The sequence below is a fragment of the Amphibalanus amphitrite genome, unplaced genomic scaffold (assembly GCF_019059575.1).
Source record: "Amphibalanus amphitrite isolate SeventyFive unplaced genomic scaffold, NRLGWU_Aamphi_draft 000491F_arrow, whole genome shotgun sequence".
Lineage (NCBI taxonomy): Eukaryota > Metazoa > Arthropoda > Thecostraca > Balanomorpha > Balanidae > Amphibalanus > Amphibalanus amphitrite.
In genome coordinates this window covers 166320-184860 of record NW_024881985.1, presented here as the reverse complement: position 1 = coordinate 184860, position 18541 = coordinate 166320, and the positions used below count along the sequence as shown (strand labels likewise).

At 49.2% G+C, this 18541-nt stretch overlaps 1 protein-coding gene across 1 annotated transcript in view; it reads left to right on the top strand.

Annotated features, from left to right (window-relative positions):
* Positions 1 to 1371: 1371 nt before the first annotated feature.
* Positions 1372 to 18541, top strand: part of LOC122392558 (E3 ubiquitin-protein ligase PDZRN3-like) — a 44045-nt gene continuing 26875 nt past the window's right edge. Inside the window, exon 1 of the mRNA XM_043387581.1 lies at positions 1372 to 1653. Within this exon, the coding sequence (XP_043243516.1) occupies positions 1633 to 1653 (21 nt within the window). The 5' untranslated portion in view covers positions 1372 to 1632. The remainder of the gene's footprint in view (positions 1654 to 18541) is intronic.

Here is an 18541-nt window from a genome sequence, read left to right as displayed (position 1 = left end):
AAGATTAGATGCTGTCGAGTCGATTGGGGCCATTTTTAGCGCTCTAGCTCTACTGGGTGGGCCACAATCTGCTGTGCAAATTTGGGCCACGTGACTTTTGCTGACCTCTGTAGGTCAAACGGCTGGGAGTGCCACCGAATGACTTGGACTGTGGATTGAGCATGTCATGGCCTACATTGTGTGCGAGTTTCAGCTTGATCGCAGGTGTCCCGAATCTGGGCTGAATCCGGGCTGTGACGTATTGAGTGTCGTTTATTTGCACATTTTGACCTGCCGAGGTCAAACGGGGTCACATATCGAAAAGCGGTTTTTAAGGAAAGTTACTACGGCCTATGGGCTACCCGCTGATGTGCTTTGATTTGGAATTCGGTCAATCCATCTACTCGAAAACTGCTGTGCAAGTGTATTTTCGACATAGCCCACAAATGACCTTTGGTCATCGCATGACCTTGAGAGGTCAAATGAGTGGTTGGAAAGTAAGATTAGATGCTGGCGAGTCGATTGGTGCCATTTTTAGCGCTCTACCTCTACTGGGTGGGCCACAATCTGCTGTGCAAATTTGGGCCACGTGACCTTGCTGACCTCTGTAGGGTCAAACGGCTGGGAGTGCCACGAAGACTTTAACTGTGGATTGGGCAGTCATGGCCTACATTGTGTGAGAGTTCAGCTTGATCAGAGCTGTCCCGAATCTGGGCTGAATCCGGCGAAAGGCTGAATATGGGCTGTCTTGATCAACATCCCTCTCGCTACTCCCCATTCCTGAGTCTCCCCCGTTCAAACAGACCGGTCGGGGAAGAGGGGCGGTGCCTTTGTATCAATGCAGCGGCTGAGCCGGCGAAGAGGCGGGATGAGAGCTTCAGAGGACCAATATCCGGGGCGAGGGGCACGGATTTGTAGTGGATCCATTTCAAGGAGTTCGGCAAAGATGGGCTTGGAATGGGAAGCTCACATAGTTCATGAATTTTGCTCCGCTGTAACTGCTTCGGTCCCGTTCATGCCTACCAACAGATGTTCTGTTACGCAAAAAAAAAAATGAAATAATTATTGCCTATTATTATGGCTGCTCATTAAATTTCGACTTGAGTTTTGGTTGCGATCTTTGTCAATATATGTCTTTGTCTATAGACGAAGACATATTTACTATTTTTATCGGAACGAATCTGGTAAAAAACAACCACATAAAAACAATTAAATGCCTCAAGTATTAAATTGTCACTTGTCTTGACTATACATTCTACAATCAACATTAGGTATATTTGATCGGTCCGCAATTTCGTCCCGTAGTCTCCCCGCGTCCCGTTTACGAGCCCCTGGCGGCGGCTGGCTGAACTACCCCACCAGCAAGGTCCGCCGTCTCACGGAGCCCGCTCCGGCGTTATTGTGGAGGTAGGACCGGGAGGGTGCGGTCACGCCCGCTCCCGTGGGTGTGCGAGGCGCGTGTGCAGGGAACAGTGCCGGCTGGGGCTCAGTGGCGGTCTGTGAGACCGCAGAAGGGCCCCGGAGCGGTGCAGAGACCCGAGAAGGCAGACGTGCAGAGGTGTGCTGACATTTTGGACGAGAAAGAGGGACTGATAAAGAGTGGTGGAGGGTCAGAAAAGTCAACCATCACACCAGAGATACACCGGAAAGCAAATGGATTTCATTATTCTCAAGGTGAGGGCAGTGGTGGGGATGTTTGTGCACAGTGCAGCTGTAGGCATTATACTGTGTGGCTGTGATTTGCCATTACCTTGACGCACTTGCTACCAATTTTATTCGACGCCTGCTATAAGAATACCTTTTATTCCAGGATATTTATCTAGGATTTTTTTTATAGCAATAATAAACATGCAAGATATCCATTTATCATGCGTTGATATTCGATAAACGAGTAAATCTTCCATTTTTCTCTTTATCTGCTCACTCACGCATATGCACGCATGATGATTTCACCTAGAACAGTGCGGATATACGCATCTGTATTTTGCCCCCCCCCCCCGGGACGTTAATATCCGGCGAGGATGACCACCCTAATCCCCCTAATCCCATCAGTGACCCGCTCTCCCTCCCCTGCTCTCTCCTCCAACTCTGCCGCGGTACTCGCTGAATGGTGACAACGTTTTTATCGACTTCAATATCCGGTCAAAGGCTCTGGTTTATGCAGAGGCGATTATCCCTGGGGATGGGAGATTTTTGGTGACTTTTTGTCGCTGTGCAGGCTGACGTGCGAGTTTCTGTCTCGGGAATGGGGAGTGTTACGCGAAGATGGAGGATTTGTTTATGAATCGTATGAGGTGATCATCAGTGAATCTCCTGCACCCATTTGGATGGCAAATGTTTTGCCTGGCATGTAAGATTAAAAAGGAATCTGGAAAATTTACTGAAACTTCAATATTCCTTGGATATATTTGTTTAAGAATTAACTTATAACTTTGAAAGCACATTCCAAAGCACTCCATTTTATAGAAATCGGAAAGATAAACACTTATCAAGGAAACAAGTATTTTGAACCTAGAGCTCTTTTGGTCGTTCTGTTTTGACATGAGATTGACAACGGGCATTCATTTCATTAACATTCTTAACGACAAACTGGGTCGACCGCTTGTCTTCTGAGGGCCAAGGTGACCGAATGGAATTTGTCCTTCCTTATCGAGCCCATTCCATTCCGCATTTTTCACTTACGCCAAACATCCAACTTTAGTGAATTTTCTTGACAGGAGATGGGATGGTGTCGAAAGTAAAATGAATATGTTCTGCATTCTTAACCCTCGCACGACCAGGCCATTTCTCATAACACGAACGACCAGGGGGGGGGGGTTGTTACGACCCCCCCCCCTGGCGTTTCGAAACGGAAGGTCGTAGAGCTTAGCGGAAAAAAACCAACGGATTGCTCTCAACGAGATCTCGCGATTGGTGGTATATTTTTTGGTCCTAGGTCAACATTTGACCTACTTTTGACCGGTCAAAGGTCAAATTTTCGGAAAAAATAGACTTTTTTCAACTTTCGGCGGCGATTGCGGCAAAACGGTGGGAGATATCGACTTGAAACCTTCACTATCGTGTTCCTTGATCAATTCTCTATCGTTTGGTATGTATTTCGTTTCCCTAGCTCTAAAAATGGCGCGTTGGGAGCGCCGGAAGTCGGCAAGGTCACAGTCGGCGGCAGAAATTCGAAAAATCAAAATTTAAATTTTTGAAATCTGATTGTATTTTTGGATTTGGGAGGTCCATTTGCTCCCTATAGAAGCTAATATTGCTGCATATTCCCATTGAGGTGACAAGAATTAGCAAAATAGTGGTTCAGGGCGCTTTTCAAAAATAGTACCGGACGCTGTTCCTCTTGTGACGTCATAGCTCCGTGACCTGACCTGACCCGGTCAAATTTCTTATACCATATGATAGCCAATACTTGCCCCAACATGCATGGGAAGTTTCATCACGATCCATCAACCGATGTCCGTACCACCGGCAGGAAACCTCGGGCGTTGGCACTCAGTTTGTGAAAATCCGGCCGGAGGCTGTACCTCTTATGACGTCATAACTCCGTGACCTGACATGACCCGATCAATTTTTTTTCGGCAAAAGATGCGCAAAGGTTGCCCCATAGGGTATTGAAAATTTCAGCCCGCTACGACAAGCCGTTTAGCGTGCACTTCGAAAAAACCTCAGGGGGGGGTTGATACAACCCCCCCCCCCCCTAGGCGTTCTAGGGTTAATGATTTCGCTGTCACATGATCGAGGACCGCTGGCATAGATATAAGGGAAGACAGCATGACTTGATGAATTTCATACGAAGGTCAACTTAGTTACTTAAGCCATATTTCGGCAATATTTCCCAGTCTGCTCTCGCCTTCCCAGTCTGCTCTCATTTACAAAACGCGCCATGTTGTCATACCGGCTATGGTATATTAGTAAGCATAATAGGGGTGTAAAGGTTTAACATGTATCATCAATGAGTATGATTTGCTGATATCGTCCGCCTCTTCCATATGCGAGGCCTACATACCGGCTTTTGTTCCAGCCTTACAACTAAAGACGAAACAACGAAAATAAGGTTAAGGGAACAAAAGTTCGTTAATGAATGACTGATGACTCTGTACCACCTCGTAATATTCTATTTCCTTGCCGTCATGTGTAATGTTCCGTGACACGAACCGACATGACGCGTCATCAATCACGGCTCAGGGACCCATCACCGCTTTTGTGACCACCTACTCACGGATACCCACCATTCACGGATCGTTAAACCTCGCAACCACCCGTGAGTCAATGAGACGCGCAAACTGTCCTGTCGACGAACAGCGGCGCGCCGTCGACGAATAGCGGCACGCCGTCGACGAAAAGCGACGCTCTGTCGACGAGCGGCGGCGTGCGGTCTGCGGTCGCCGCCCAGCTGTGTTTGAGCACGGCCCCGAGTTTTCCCAGCTGGCACACCGACTATCGACGCTTGATTACGCTATCTGATTGGCGTCGAACTCCGCCTTCCTGTCGAGGCATTCGAACGGGACCGGAAAACAAAACGGGGACGCGTTATACCGAACGTGGCTGGTCCTGTGCGCCGTGCGCGTGGGCACGTGCGAGCGCCATCGCTAGTTTCGTCCATCTATTAATAAGTCTAAAATTTCAGCTGCACAGTATATAGTGTCCTGCCGCCTATAACTAATAGCTAAAATGAAAGTAACAAACAATGCATGCTAGACAATATTTTGTTGGATGATGGGTATTTACATACAATTCATACCGTTTGATTCGAGCATTAGTGTAATGCAGAACCGACGGCTCGAAGAGTGAAGAAGGCGCATGCCCCGATGCACCAACCATCTGGCATGTTAACGCTATGCATGAGCTCTGATGAAGGCAGCGAGAAAGTGCTACCCGGGCCGCCCCACCGCGACCCCTCGCCACCCGCGGATGCTGGCGCTCGTGCGCATGTTGATGACTCGCGGGCGGGCAGAGACTGGTAACTCAGACTCCCAGCGCTGTAGGACGGCTGGCCGGTGCCGCTAACTGATCACCCCCCCCCCCCCCTCCCCACCCACGGGCCGACCCCACTCCGACCTCCCGTGACAGAGGCGGAATAAATGATCCCGATGACGGTTAGGGAGTGAGCAGGGGAGGGGCCGCGTGGTAGGTCGATGTGATCTGCTTTGGTGAAGAAAGGGATTGGAATTCGTTGCATGGCTGAACAGTATTCACATGTGTGACTGTGTGTGTGTGTGGTAGTGTGCGATTGCCCAGGCCCTGTAATTGCATTACATAGCTCGCGCTAATGGTTTGCAGGTTTGTGAAAGACAGAAGCGCACAAGATGTTTTCAGTTAGTTATCTGATCGCACAGTATCATTTTTTAAACGTGTGTGCACACAAAGACCACATGTATTGTAACATTCTGCGTTACAGAAAACTAACCTCTTATCAACTCACGTCATCTGTAATTTTTCGCCAACATTAATGACCAGTGACTGGGTCAGCAAGCGTATCTGGCTCCCAGACACTGACCCCTCTGCGACATTCCTGTGAAATATTGGAAATCTGAGACGGTGTCAGTTTTGCGGCAGCTTTTCCGAACTGATGCTCAATCACGTCGCCCTCAGAGGCGGTCCATCTGATGGTTCGGTGCCTGCTATCGCCGCCAGGAACGGCGCTGCAAAACACCCGTTTGCAGAATACTTTCTCAGACATAAATATGTTGCAGATAAGCGATCGCCGGCACTTTTCCCGAGTACCCCGCTCACGATAATGGACTGAAGCGGGATCCGCTTTCAGCAAACCGGCACTCTCATTTTAGACAGTAGCGCAGTATCTCTCAGTACATCGTTAACAGATTATTTTGACTCAGGTATCTGCAGAGCGGCCAGACTGGCCAACAGACAGACACCTTGCGCAACCACGAAACACGCCGTGTTTCAGACGTAAAACGCACAACAGTCGAGGTAATTTACGGGTGCTTCAAAGGAGCGGCCGCGGTAACAATTTATTGCCAGGCGCAGGACCAGATTTGCTCACTGGCGGCTTGATTCAGTGCTCGGTTGGTCCGGCTGTAGCTTTCCGACCGACCAATTGTGGTGGATCGAGCCTTGGGTAGCTCCAAAGCTGCCCCACAGAACGAAAAACGAGCCTTACCGAGAGTTATTCCTCCAAATGGGTATCCATTGCGAATCGAGACGAAAATAAAGATAGGCCCAGGTGAGGAAGTTTTAAGGTGCGCACTTCGTCTGATCTTTTTATGGTGACTGATAGACTGGTATGAGCGCTAGCCCCATAATAGAGAAATGCTTAATTTCAATAACTGAATCTGTCCATTAACCGTTGCAATTACCAGTCCTACCCTTTGTCAATTGATAAAAGAGGAATCTGTGCGATCTGGATCCGGTATACATAGACGCATACAGCCAGCCACGCGCTTGGCAGAACTCCATTGGGTCTGGAGACTGATGGCCTGCGAGACAGCGATACTGCGATACCCAGCACGTGCTGGCAGCCTTCACTGTGACCTGGGGCGACACGAAGCAGGCGGACAGGGCCGATACCAGCCGATACGGTAGTGCCCGCGGCTGGCTCCTGGAGTAACGGGTTGCGTTTATCAGCGGGTGGTCCACGTCACAGGGGTCTGCTTGTGGTTGCGGTGATTTGGCGAACGGGCAAAGAACGGCCACGTGCCCTTTGTGGTTACGGGTGTTTGAACTCCAATACGGAAAGAAATTCAGAATTTGGGATTGTCTTTGTGGTAGCATAGACCTCTGTAGACCTCTGTAGAGGTCTATGGTGGTAGATTTAGATTAACTCTTATGTAAATTGCGGCAGTGCCACACAAAATCATTATTTTACGTCGTTCGTTTTCATTGAATCATTTGACGGTACAACTGATAACTAATTTCCCTTGTGTGTCCTGCCGGTAGTTCGAAAACAATAGCTCTGTGTTACACGAAGTGCACTCGTTAACAACTGGACCACGGCAGCACACTTCATTGTCACCGTGAGTTCGTGAAAACGATATTGTATCAGCAATGGAAGCATGTCTCGTTGCTGGCTTTCTGTTTGGTTTCTTTATGTCGGTTTTATATAACGTAACTTATCATTATTATACTTAACGACACGGGATGTTAAAGAAAAGGTCGGTTTTCTTTCAACTAACTACTCTCAAACACAAGCCTATGTTTGGCGTCATACTTTTTATCCTTTGAAACACATTTAACAATCACCTGGCTGTTATTAGCCGAAACCAGGTGCTTCCCGCCGAAGTTAGCTTGTTTTGTAGAAAGTATTGGTATTTCTGGCAAAGCTGACGGCTTAGGGCATTTTACCACCACGCTGACGGATATCATCGTTTTGGACTCTTTGATATTTGGCTATTAAAGTTGACTGCAAAGTCCAGTTAATTTGGTCGTTTCCACCAACCCACTCTCTAAATCAGGAATTACATTTGCAGCTGAGCAATGATCCTATTCAATACGCAGATCATTGTTAAACATTTTTGTACTGGGTCTAAAATCCTCAGACCCTTAAAAACCACTGAAGCAGGTATAGCATTCACACGGGAAAATAGACAAATCATTGTCCTCAGCGATCTCACACGAGTTTGCGCCTTAGGTCATCGCCCTCTAGCTGTCATCATGCCATCGTTCACTGCATCCGTCACTGCGCAGAGTCTCCCCGACTGCACCCAGGTCACAGCGCGCTTAGAGCGCTAATTACTGCCACTGCCGGACTCTCGGCAGTCCGGTGTAGGCTCAGACGCCAACTTCCACGTTCCATGACCATGTCCCTGTCCGTCAGCTCCTGTCCACGCGTCAGGTTAGCCGTCAGGTCAACCGCCGTGTCAGCTGACAGGTCATCGCCTCTGGCCAAATTCCGCACGTGCCTTTGATAGTTTGATCACCCATGCGGCGTGTCGCCTTGAACTTCAACGTAGATGACGAGCGCGGGCAGGTCTTCAGGTGGAAAAAAGAGCGATAGTCCATGGAGAAGCGAATATGGCGAAAAAGGTGGACCCCCAGGGAGATGAAGGAGCACAAAAGATGGAGGAGGGATGCGTCGAGATCGTATCGGAAAGACCACTGCTGTATGAGCGACGTCAGGGTCATGGTCACACCATGACGCTATTGTGCTAGAAGTGATAGAAGGTCAAGGGAGACGATTTTCTTCACGGGACCGTTTTTCATAAGATTCGCTGTTCTAACTATCATGGTATCCGAAAATTATTAATGGTTGTCGAGTTTTCATGACGAATTACGCTGGATAGATTGTCGCAGCAATTAGAGGTAAGCTAGAAAACGACTCTGTTCCTCTCAGTGTTTCACACTCGTGCCATGACTGTCGCTCGGGTCCCATTCACTCCGCGGCGAGCTGACGAAGCCGGCACACCGCCGTTTAACCCGCCGCCAGCCCATCCTTCCACGCAGCAGTGCCCCGTGCTCCCCCGCCGTGAGCCCCGCCGTGAGCCCCTGGCAGAGAATTCATGGCACGTACAGACAGACGCAGCGGCTACGTGCTCAGCCTGCATGGCCACGGTGATGTTGGCTGACCCTCGACCGCAACATCCCGCCGGGTCGGACTGTCCAATAACGGTCAGCAGCGCTCAGCTGATGATCAGAAAATGCCGGCAATCAGCTGATGATGAGCAGCTGCCGTTCCTTGCTGATGCATCGGATTTGGCAGTAGGTACGTACCTACTCAGATTGGGGCTAGCAATTTGCCATCATTTACCGGTTGTCTCATCCTTGAAAGCCTTGCATGCTTACATAAAGCAGCACTTTAGTATGCCGGAGAGTCAGAATAGAACTTGTTCTTGAAATAATTCGTCATTTCGCTTCCAGAAATCGAGTTAGGCTTATCAGAATCTAACCTTACAAGGCGATTGACTCGGGAAGATGAAGCGGAGGAAATGCCAGGAGGCTCATAAATCTTGTGACTTTGACCTCCCAGCTCGAGCGCTGTAATCGTTCACGCGATTGGCGTTTGAGACTGGCCTTAGCTGTGATTGATATTAGTGATTGAAACACTCAGGAAGGTCGGGAGGAGGAATAATAAATGAAGTGGGATATTTCGTTAAAGCTGAACGGTCAGTTTTACCTAACCGATGGATTGACGAACGGTTGGAGTGCTTGTAAATAAATATCGAGGCTCGTACATTCATCCCATAAACATACACTTCTAGTATCTGACTGAACGTCGCATCGTTTTGGACATAGAAATGCACAACTGCAACGTTATTCTTCCTTCAAATAAACCTGTCATGCAGTATTCAGTGTTTGAATAGCTGATGCACCTATGTGCGGTGTAAGACAGTTCAACCTGACATCCATCGCTAATGCAACGCAACCAACGCAATCATCACATACCTACCCAAACTCCAACCAAGCTCCAACCAAAGTGATCCGCAGCGTACTTTGGAACATCGAAAGTCTATCCCCCTCAGCCAGACATGCACGGCGTCGCATGAGCGATATCGTCTGTTCATACATGCACAGATAATGATGTGCGGGAGCTTCTAAGGCTCCGAAAGTGCTTGCATGCGATATCATGTACCGTAACAGCCTGTATATCAAGTGGGCGATTGTCGAATTGATCAGCGATGTAGTTTCCAGAAACGTTACAAATATGTTACACTCGGTTATTTAGTGATTTCCACTATGATATTTGATGTGCAAGATAGCGGCTGTAACCGTGTGATCCACAGAAATGTCTATAGACACTACCGCGCTGTTTCAACGGTGGTATCGATACTTTAATCAGAACTTGGAAATTGTATAACTCAATTTTCCAGCGTATTCCGTGTTTCTTCTGCAATCTACGTGTTTGTAATTGAATGCCGAATTCAATAATTTACTTATGAAAAGTAATGACCCTTTTTAATATCCGTTTTAATGATGCAACCGTTAACCAATTTCTTTTTCATTTCAGGTAAGCGCAGGCAGTGAGCTTACCAGTGTCGTAGCAGCGAGCACCTGTACTGCACAATGCCCACTACTATGGGTCTTCCTCACAGTAAGTTTCCTGTTGTATGCTGATCGCATACGTGCAGTACGCGGTGAGCACACGCCGCAACATACTGCGCCAATTGTAAAATGACGATAGTAACTCAAGTTTAGTTATTATCGTCATTTTACATCTGTCATGGATTCGTTACAATACTGCGCCAAATCATGCAAGTACACACATGCGCCATACCATTCCGCGCCTCACTGCACTACAATCCCAATTCCCAGGTGACCAGTGCGGTGACCAGGTGTCCTGCAGACTGCACTATCCCAGTGGACGCTTGCGGCGACAGAGACCAATCGTTCCTGCGGAAACCATTCGTTCCACTGATTCAAATGTCGATGTGTGGCGACCCGCTGATGGGAGCAGTCGACGAGATTGACGTGGTGGGAACCTATAGGGGATCTGAATGGGTGAGAGACGTCGAACGGAGGTAGTGGTGGAGACATAACCGATTGTCTGGAAACTGGAATTTCTTCAACTGCTTCATTATTGTCCTTTTCACCTCTTTTCACCTTATTACGCGTATTTCCATTTGGCGCAATGTCCTTTCAGCACACGTCGCATGGTTCAGTGCCTAGTCCGATGATTCTGCACTTTGGAACAACATTGACACTTGCCGGGCCTGAATTTATGTCCAGCGAAAGTTTTGCAGGATTTTGCTGAGTTTTCCCGTAAACTAGCATTGTGTCATCAATGGCGTGTCTTCAGAGGTTTTATCATTGCAACAGAGGTGATCAAAGCCACCGACTCTCCTTTTGTAGGTACAGTGGGTCTATTTAAGATCTCCAGAGCCACCACGTGGCGCTACGGTCGGGGTAGGGCGAGTCCAAATCCCGAGGGAAGTGAGGTCACCGGTCATTGTGGGGGAAGGAGGGAGGGGGAGTGACGCGGTATTACGGCGCATGGGGCGTGCGTAGCGCCGGGAGTGGGCCGCCCAGGGCCGCCCGCCACTGCGCCGGGGCTGAGGGGAGGGGATGATGGTTGCGGGTGTGTTCACTCCGGTATGGTGGTAACCTGTTCAAGTGGAACCGGCAAGAATGCGACTGAAGGGAATCATTATCTCAAACAAACGGGCAGGCCAGAGGCAGCGTCAGTTCCAGCTAAAATGTTGAACAATGATAATTAAAACCTAGGACGTATTCATAGCATGCAACTATTCAGTCGATAGTTGCATGATGCTTTTCATGATGCCTGATGAGCTTTTCTAAACTGCTATTTGGATTTTATGTTAGATGTTTTTCATCTAACACGTTCAGTTTTGGTGAGTTTTATCGGGTCGAAAAGAAGCAGAAAAGAAAAAAAAGAGTTCAAATGGCTGCAGACAAATGACCAAAAATTGTTTCTTAAAAAAAATGAAACTTAGCTCAACATTTATAAGCGATAATTTTGACTTGAGAGAGGATATTGGGGGAAAATATTGGGGAAAGATGTCATCGTGTTTATCTGTGTTGCAGTAGAAGTAAAGGTTTTGGTTCGTGTCTATGATAAAACCAGACCCGGGAGTGGGGCTCGAACTCACGACATCGCATTCAGCTCACAGGTTACCCAACCTCAACGCTACGAGCACCTATCGCCCTGGGCAGCTTTCTCAGTGTTTCGGCTAAAGTTCGGTCAAAGAGTCTGTCAATGTCACGAGGCGAAACCTTAAGGTAAATGTCCGTCCCGGTAGCTCGGTCGGTAGAGCGATGGACTCCATGTGCCATGTGGTGAGAGCGCACGTCCCGGTTGCAAAAGTCCGGGCTCGAAACGTGACGTGTGCTTGACGTTTTTGAGCGGCTCCTGACGGGTATGGTTGTGGTTGGTGGCAGGCCGCTGCCAGGCGAAGTCAGTGAAGGGACCGGCCGTGCGCGGCTATGTGCGCACGTTAAAATTTGGATTCTAAATTCTGCCATAGACCAGGAATTGCATGATCGGAGGGTAGAGAGCAGGGTCAACGCAACAAGCTCAGCTTAGCGGGGACTTTGTCCTTGTGATTCCTTTCTTTGAAAAGGTTCGGGCCAAATTTATATTAAAATAGGGGGAGCCGAACCAGGTTGGGCCGGGTTGAGCCCGGTTGGACCGGTGTCTTTCACTCATGGTCAGACAAAACAGAGGCTAATTTGGGGTCAAATATTTTTATTAACTGATCTTATTGTTTTTAGCTTACACTATAATGACTTTTAGCTTTTTTTAAACTCCAGACTTCATGCACAAAAATGTGGCATTCGTCCACTTTTCCTCATCTTCTCTTAGCGACTTGATTTGACCTTAAAGGCCCATCTTACCAGCAAAAAAAAAATCACCTGCGTGGTAATTATTTGCCAAAGAGCGCTCTACGCATGAAACGCCAGCCGGTAAAAAAAAAAACTGGCGAACGATACGATCTTTCTATTGCTTGAATTATATTCAATGAAAATTTCAGGAGACATAAATAATCTTAATCCTTATAGCTACTGGGCAACCGGAGCATTCGCTAGCGTTCCATTGCCAGCTGCATTACCAACACCACATTTGCATTACTTTGGGTTCACCATAGTTGACAGTAGATGAGCCGGACACAGCAAACCCATGCCTCACTATCCTTTCCTTCCAAGCAGCCAACTGCCAAGCTAACCGGCCGCCCGGCCCACCACCGCGATTTGGAACAACGCTGGAGTGCGCCATTTGCCTGCGGCAGTGCCCCGCCGCGCCGGGGCTGTTTGACAGGTCACCCGCACCGTGACCTCGCCACCCCCCCCCCCCCCGCCCACCTCTCCATCGAGCCCAGCTCGGTAGTGACCTCTCCTTGAATATCACATGGACTCGACTAAGGCTCAACGCCATCTAGTTGCGTCTGGAGATCCTTACTAGATCCACTGTACGTGTCAAAACATTTGATCAATTAAATGATGGCTAGATCATATCGTCGCGCCTGTCCATTCATTTGTTCAGAGGCGTTTTGCAGGCACCTTTTATCACTGCACGGTGTTGAAGATGTGTCATTGTGTGGCCCGCCTAGCTGGGTGGTCCAGCGATGACTTCTGCAGTCTCATATTTCCTCATGTGGAGGTCAAACAAAGGGCTATCTCATCCTGCCAGACATGTCAGCCTGAATTTTGATAGCTAGACTCCCAGTCAAAACGTATGTACGAGTCCTGAGCCACTAGAATGTAACGAAATGTTGTTTGAGTGCTATTCCGAAAATCTCTTTTTTATAGTTCTCTGAGCATTTACAATACATTTGATAAATTCGCCACCGTGAAAGTCTGCTAGCAAGATAATGTTGAAAGTAAAAACACCCAGTTTCCCTTTTCACGCCTTTACTACCAGCTGTGCTTCTATTTCTGCCACCGAACCATTATCACCCCTGCTAGATTCAGCAGGGACCTTCGGATGGCCCGGCCCGGCCCGGATTGTATGGAGATCCCGCCAGCCCCGTCCCACTTCCTGCTACCCGCCGCCGGTCCTCTAATGCACGAGTGGCGTTCGCGCTGTTTTTGTGCGCCCTGGCGCGGCAGCCTGACCCGGAGTCCCGCTACGCTGCCATTCGGCCCACTGTGCGCTCCCCACCCGCTCCCCGAGGTGGGTTACCTCCCTCCGGCGCCGACCACCGCTGGTTACCTCCCCTCGCCGCGGCGCCCGCTGTGTCCCGTCGCGCTGTGCCATGTTGGCACTTTTCTCCCGCTACCGGAACACTCTCGCCCCAGATTATGCACTAGTTCCTATGCAAGTTTCCGCAGCAAGTCTTGTTCTTTTCGGTTCTCGCTTTCCGCTGCACTATTCTCTCCCCACTGTGGTCCTTTGTGTCAAACCGACGTTATCTGCACGTGGGTTCCTCCCCCTTCCCCAGGGACTGATATCTGTCGTCCACCCGTGCGTGTGGTCCAGCCCCTGTCCACACCAACGAAATCTGTTATGAAATCCGACACGTGGTCCGGCAGGGGTTTGGCACGGCCAGTGTCGGGCCCACGGGGATAATTGAGCACCCACATAGGCGTCGCGATCCGACGCTTTCCAATCCATCAACTGTGATGTCGCCGTACCCCGGGGAACAGGTGTCACAGTGTCAGCGACCGGCACACGACACCCCCTGTGTGTGGGGAGAGAGGAGGGAGAGCGCTACCACTTGTGGCTTCCTTCCAATCCCTAGCGCCGGGGCGGTCGGACAGAGGAAGAGGATGGGAGGTGGCGGCTCCGACTGATCTTCCTCCCTGCTCTCTCGGGCGGACAGCCGCGCCGCGCCGCCGCGTCGAGAGGCCGCTGATCAGCAGGAAGACAAATTGCCCTCCTGACGGCTGGTGGGGACAGGCGGAGTCGGTGTTTCAAACACGCGCTGCGGACCGACTGGCCGGCGAAATGAGGACCGGTCGGCGAAATGAGGACCAGAGGCGATCTGATGAGGACCGGCATGTGGACTGAAGACTGACTGGTGGAATGAAAAGCGGCTGAATGATTGGAGCTGCCTTCCGATTATAATCTGAGAACTGGGCAACAGACTGATGACGGCCGGCGGAATGGTGACTATAATTAGTCAAGCGAAGACTGTGTGCCGGTGGAACTGAAGACTCGTTCATGGTTCTAGCGGACTGTAGGATCGAGAACCAACTGAACAGTCTGAGGGTTTTCGCTTTTCACCTGTATTCCTTCAGTTTGAAAAAAAAAATTGAAGCTCAATCTGAAAAAGATGCACTTAAATTTGAAGAAAAGATGTGATTCATTTCAAATTGAATGACATCTTTTTCAAATTGAAATGCATATTTTCAAATTGGATTCCAACCTTTTCAAACTGAAGGGAAAAAGATGTAGCTTGCCCCTGCATCTCGTCGAGGCGGTCGCGCTCGTGGTCGCTGGTCATATGCCGGTAAAGGTCAGTCGGCTCCACTGATACCCGGCGCGTGGCCGTGCCTCCGCCGGGGTCAAGTATCGCATCTGCACGGGTGGCTGCAGCGCCGGCATAAATGACACATTCGGCGAACATCCACGGCCGCGCGGTATGTGCTACAGCGCTGTTTGTGAGTGTTAGTTTGGGTGGTCATACGCTCCAAAGGTGACGGGCGGAACGCCGCGTGAAGGGGTGGAATGTAAACGGCGCTGCCGCTGGAAAACGTGCAAAGCTCGTGTTTTTGAAATCATGGCGTGATGGTCGATGGAAGTTGCATTTCCACTATATCGGTCGTATTCCGACATTCATATAAGCAGGCGAAATCGGTGACAAAATAAAACGGAGCTAAAGCATGACGGATAGTTACATAAAACCTCACTCCGTAAGTCCATAGTCCACTATGGGAATAGCGCGTCAGTTGTTTTGACGTCAAATACGGCCAGGCAAAAATTTCGATAATAAAATAACTCACATCAATCGGTACACGATAACAATTCGATCACATGACCAAACATTTATCCTGTGATTTCCTTATGTCTCTGAACTGGCGCCTGCCTGACCCAAGCAACCAGCAGACCCCTACTGATGTCAAGGGACCCGCACGACCACATGACAAGACACAGGGTGGGGCGGCACCCATTGAAACGAGACACGGAACCTGCCGCGCCAGCAGACGCGCCGGAACGTGCGCCACGCGGCCGCTAATGCGCCGTTTTTGCCGCATTGTCGGCACCGCGCCGGTCGTCGCATCCCGCTGCTTTGCCTGGACAGAAATATGTGAGACGATAGGAATTTGCTGAGGGAGAAACGATGCTGGAAGCATCTGCTGCAAAGCTTGTCCAATAGATAGAAGCTGACGAAAATATCGTGCTGGATTCTGGTAGGTTGGTAAAAAACGATCCCTGGTGGCTAGGTTTGGTGCAGGTCCACGATACGGAGCTGGCATTGGTATTCCTCAAATATGTTTCGTCGAGTGTTTTTTATTACACATAGGTATCGCCAATATATCAAGCAGAGGGTTCATAACCGATAACCTGTCACTTCATTTGAGGTTTACTGCCTTAATGAACTGTGTTCACGGACTACCTTAATGAGAGTCTGGGCCTTTGCATGAATTGACCGTTGACTGGTTGTATGGTCACGTGACCCGAGCAGTTCCGAGCGTATCTGTCGGACCAAAACCGCCTCAGGCGAGGCAGGTGTGACGCTCAGCTGCTAAGCAGTCAGCTGACGACCTCCTCCCCCCCCTCCCCGACATCCCAAGGAAAGCAGGTGGGGAACCAGGATAACTCCCTTCTCCAGACGGGCAAATGGCGCAATGTGGTTCTCCAAATTGCATGTAAGAAATATGATTATGGTCTACACGATGAGCAGATGTTGATAAATTCGCTGATACCAGAGGCGTGTGCCTGTCGATGTTAGTCGTGCAATATTTGCAGCTGTTTATGTTGCTTGCAGAAAGATGTCCAGCGAAGATAATACGTATGATTTAAATTGAGACATGGGTAATGTACCTAATTGATGAAATGGATAATGTACTTCTGTCGAGAGCCTGATAGATAATGAACAGCTAGCTATATATTGTGCAATGGCTAATGTATCTTGCATCTTGCAACTAAGGCATTAATGCACTTATAGATATCACTCATTATTTTGCTGTTTGGACGACAATATTCTGTTTCAAATGCCGAGTGCCGAAATGTTCATTATTCAACCATATAAACATGAAAGCCTGTTGATTGGATGTGCTCTCCGCGATTTGAACGGTGATCATAATGTAGTTTCATTGCACCGCTCTTGTCTTTTTGGCATGCCATTTAGCAGAAGGTTAAGCAGAAGGCTTAGCAGTTAAGCAGAAGCAGAAGAAGTAAGCAGAAGGTATCACTAGGTAAGCTCTTCACTGGCAAACTTTGCGGCCAGTTAACAACTTCTGATCGTGATGAGTGTAGTAAAAACTCCATACTTACACATGCGTACTCTGTTCACCCTACATAATTACCATGTTTACCACAAAGCGGCGGTTGATTCACACATTCCAAGCTACATTGGCCGCGGCCATCGCTCGGAGCAGCACTGAGTTAATTGTTCGTGAGTCAGGTTTTGGCCAAGGTTCTGTAGTATGGCCCCTCAGTTTGTGTCGATTTACGACTCCATCTACCGCCCCATCCCCTGTCCGACCTCTGAAGGACCCGCCCTCTCTGTGTGGCACCATGGGACCGAATCAGAGTGCGGGCCGCCCCTGCTACCCGTCGGCAGCTTCTGAGGAAGACCGGCCACGTCCCATTAACTGGCCGACGTTTAACCTTCGGTCGGCCTTTTTTCTCTGAAGCGGTGGCGGCGTCCCTTTGGGCTGACTCAGAGGGCCAAGTAATCGGTCAGAGGACCTCAGGGCGTGCCGATGGGGTGGCGGCTGGAAGCGCCACCATCATTTAGAGGCTTCTGAAAGGTGAATAAGCATAAAATGGCGTCTTCGATAACTTCATATAAGGGATAACTGTTGTGTTGGGAAGGATTAGTGATGTTTACGAGCTTGATGGCTTCCTAAGATCCTTGGCTCAGGATGGATAAGCCAAATCGATGCGGGGTTTACAAATGTCGTATTGAGATAAGGAGTGAGCTCGCCTACCACAAAATAACTGCAGATGTGTCATGTGGAAACATTCAGTGATCTTGCGCATTGCACATTTGCGTCTTTGACTTATTTTCCTCGATACATGATTTATTTATCATTTGTTTCGCTTAATTCCAACTTATAACATATTTCCTCGAGCTATTCGTTTCGTGTTCTTCCAAGGGTAGTTGTCACAAGACAACACGTGCAACGTCTTTCCACAGCGGTTGCAATTTGCATTGCAGGCCATGTGACCGTCTGTCATTATGTTTTGTGTGCGTGACCCCGACAGTCAAAGCTCGTTAGCATAATAAGCCGGCTCCCCATCGCAGCAGCGCCGCTTACCGGAACTTTCTGCCGAATAAATTATAGCATGTTGCTCGACGCTCATTAGCTTCCTGGCCGGGAGGCGGATCACGATCAATTATCTGCCGGATCATGATCAATTATCTGGTGGTTGGTGTCACTTCCCTTGTGGACACAGGCAGCGGGCGGGCTGCAATTTGGCCGTGTTGCAAGCAGTTGCAGGTGGTCGGTGGCACGCGGACGCGGCAGCTGCCGGGGTCACCTGGCTCCGGCGTCAGCGGCCGGATGACGCCGGTTTGAGGAGCGGGATGACGCCGTCACCGGCTGATAGGATGACGTCTGTCGGCGATAGGATGACGAGTGCTGATGTGTTGAGATAAGGCGCGGCATCTCTGTGGTCGGCGACAGGCTTTTTGTTTTGTTCGTGAATTAGCACCGTGCAGCTGCTTTGCAATGTGATTACCTCGGCTGTGACGAGTGAATGGTGGGCAGAACTGGGCAGGTGTTGCCACACAACAGACAAAGGGCGCTGCTAAATGACCGATTGTGCGCGGTTTTATCAGCGTAAAGTGCGCACAGGAATGCATTTTTTTTCATATGGCAGGTGGTACTGAAATGAGAGAGATATAATTGAATAGTCAGTCAACAAATTACTTGTGGTATCAGCGCAGGCAAATCTATTTTCTTTTTCGTGATGCACACAAGATGTAAATTTAAAACTAAAAAAAAAATACGAATCACATCCATCGACCACAGTTACTTACTCCCCACTGCGCTCGCCTCAATGCGCCATGTCTGCACCCACCGCGCCAGTTTTGTGGCG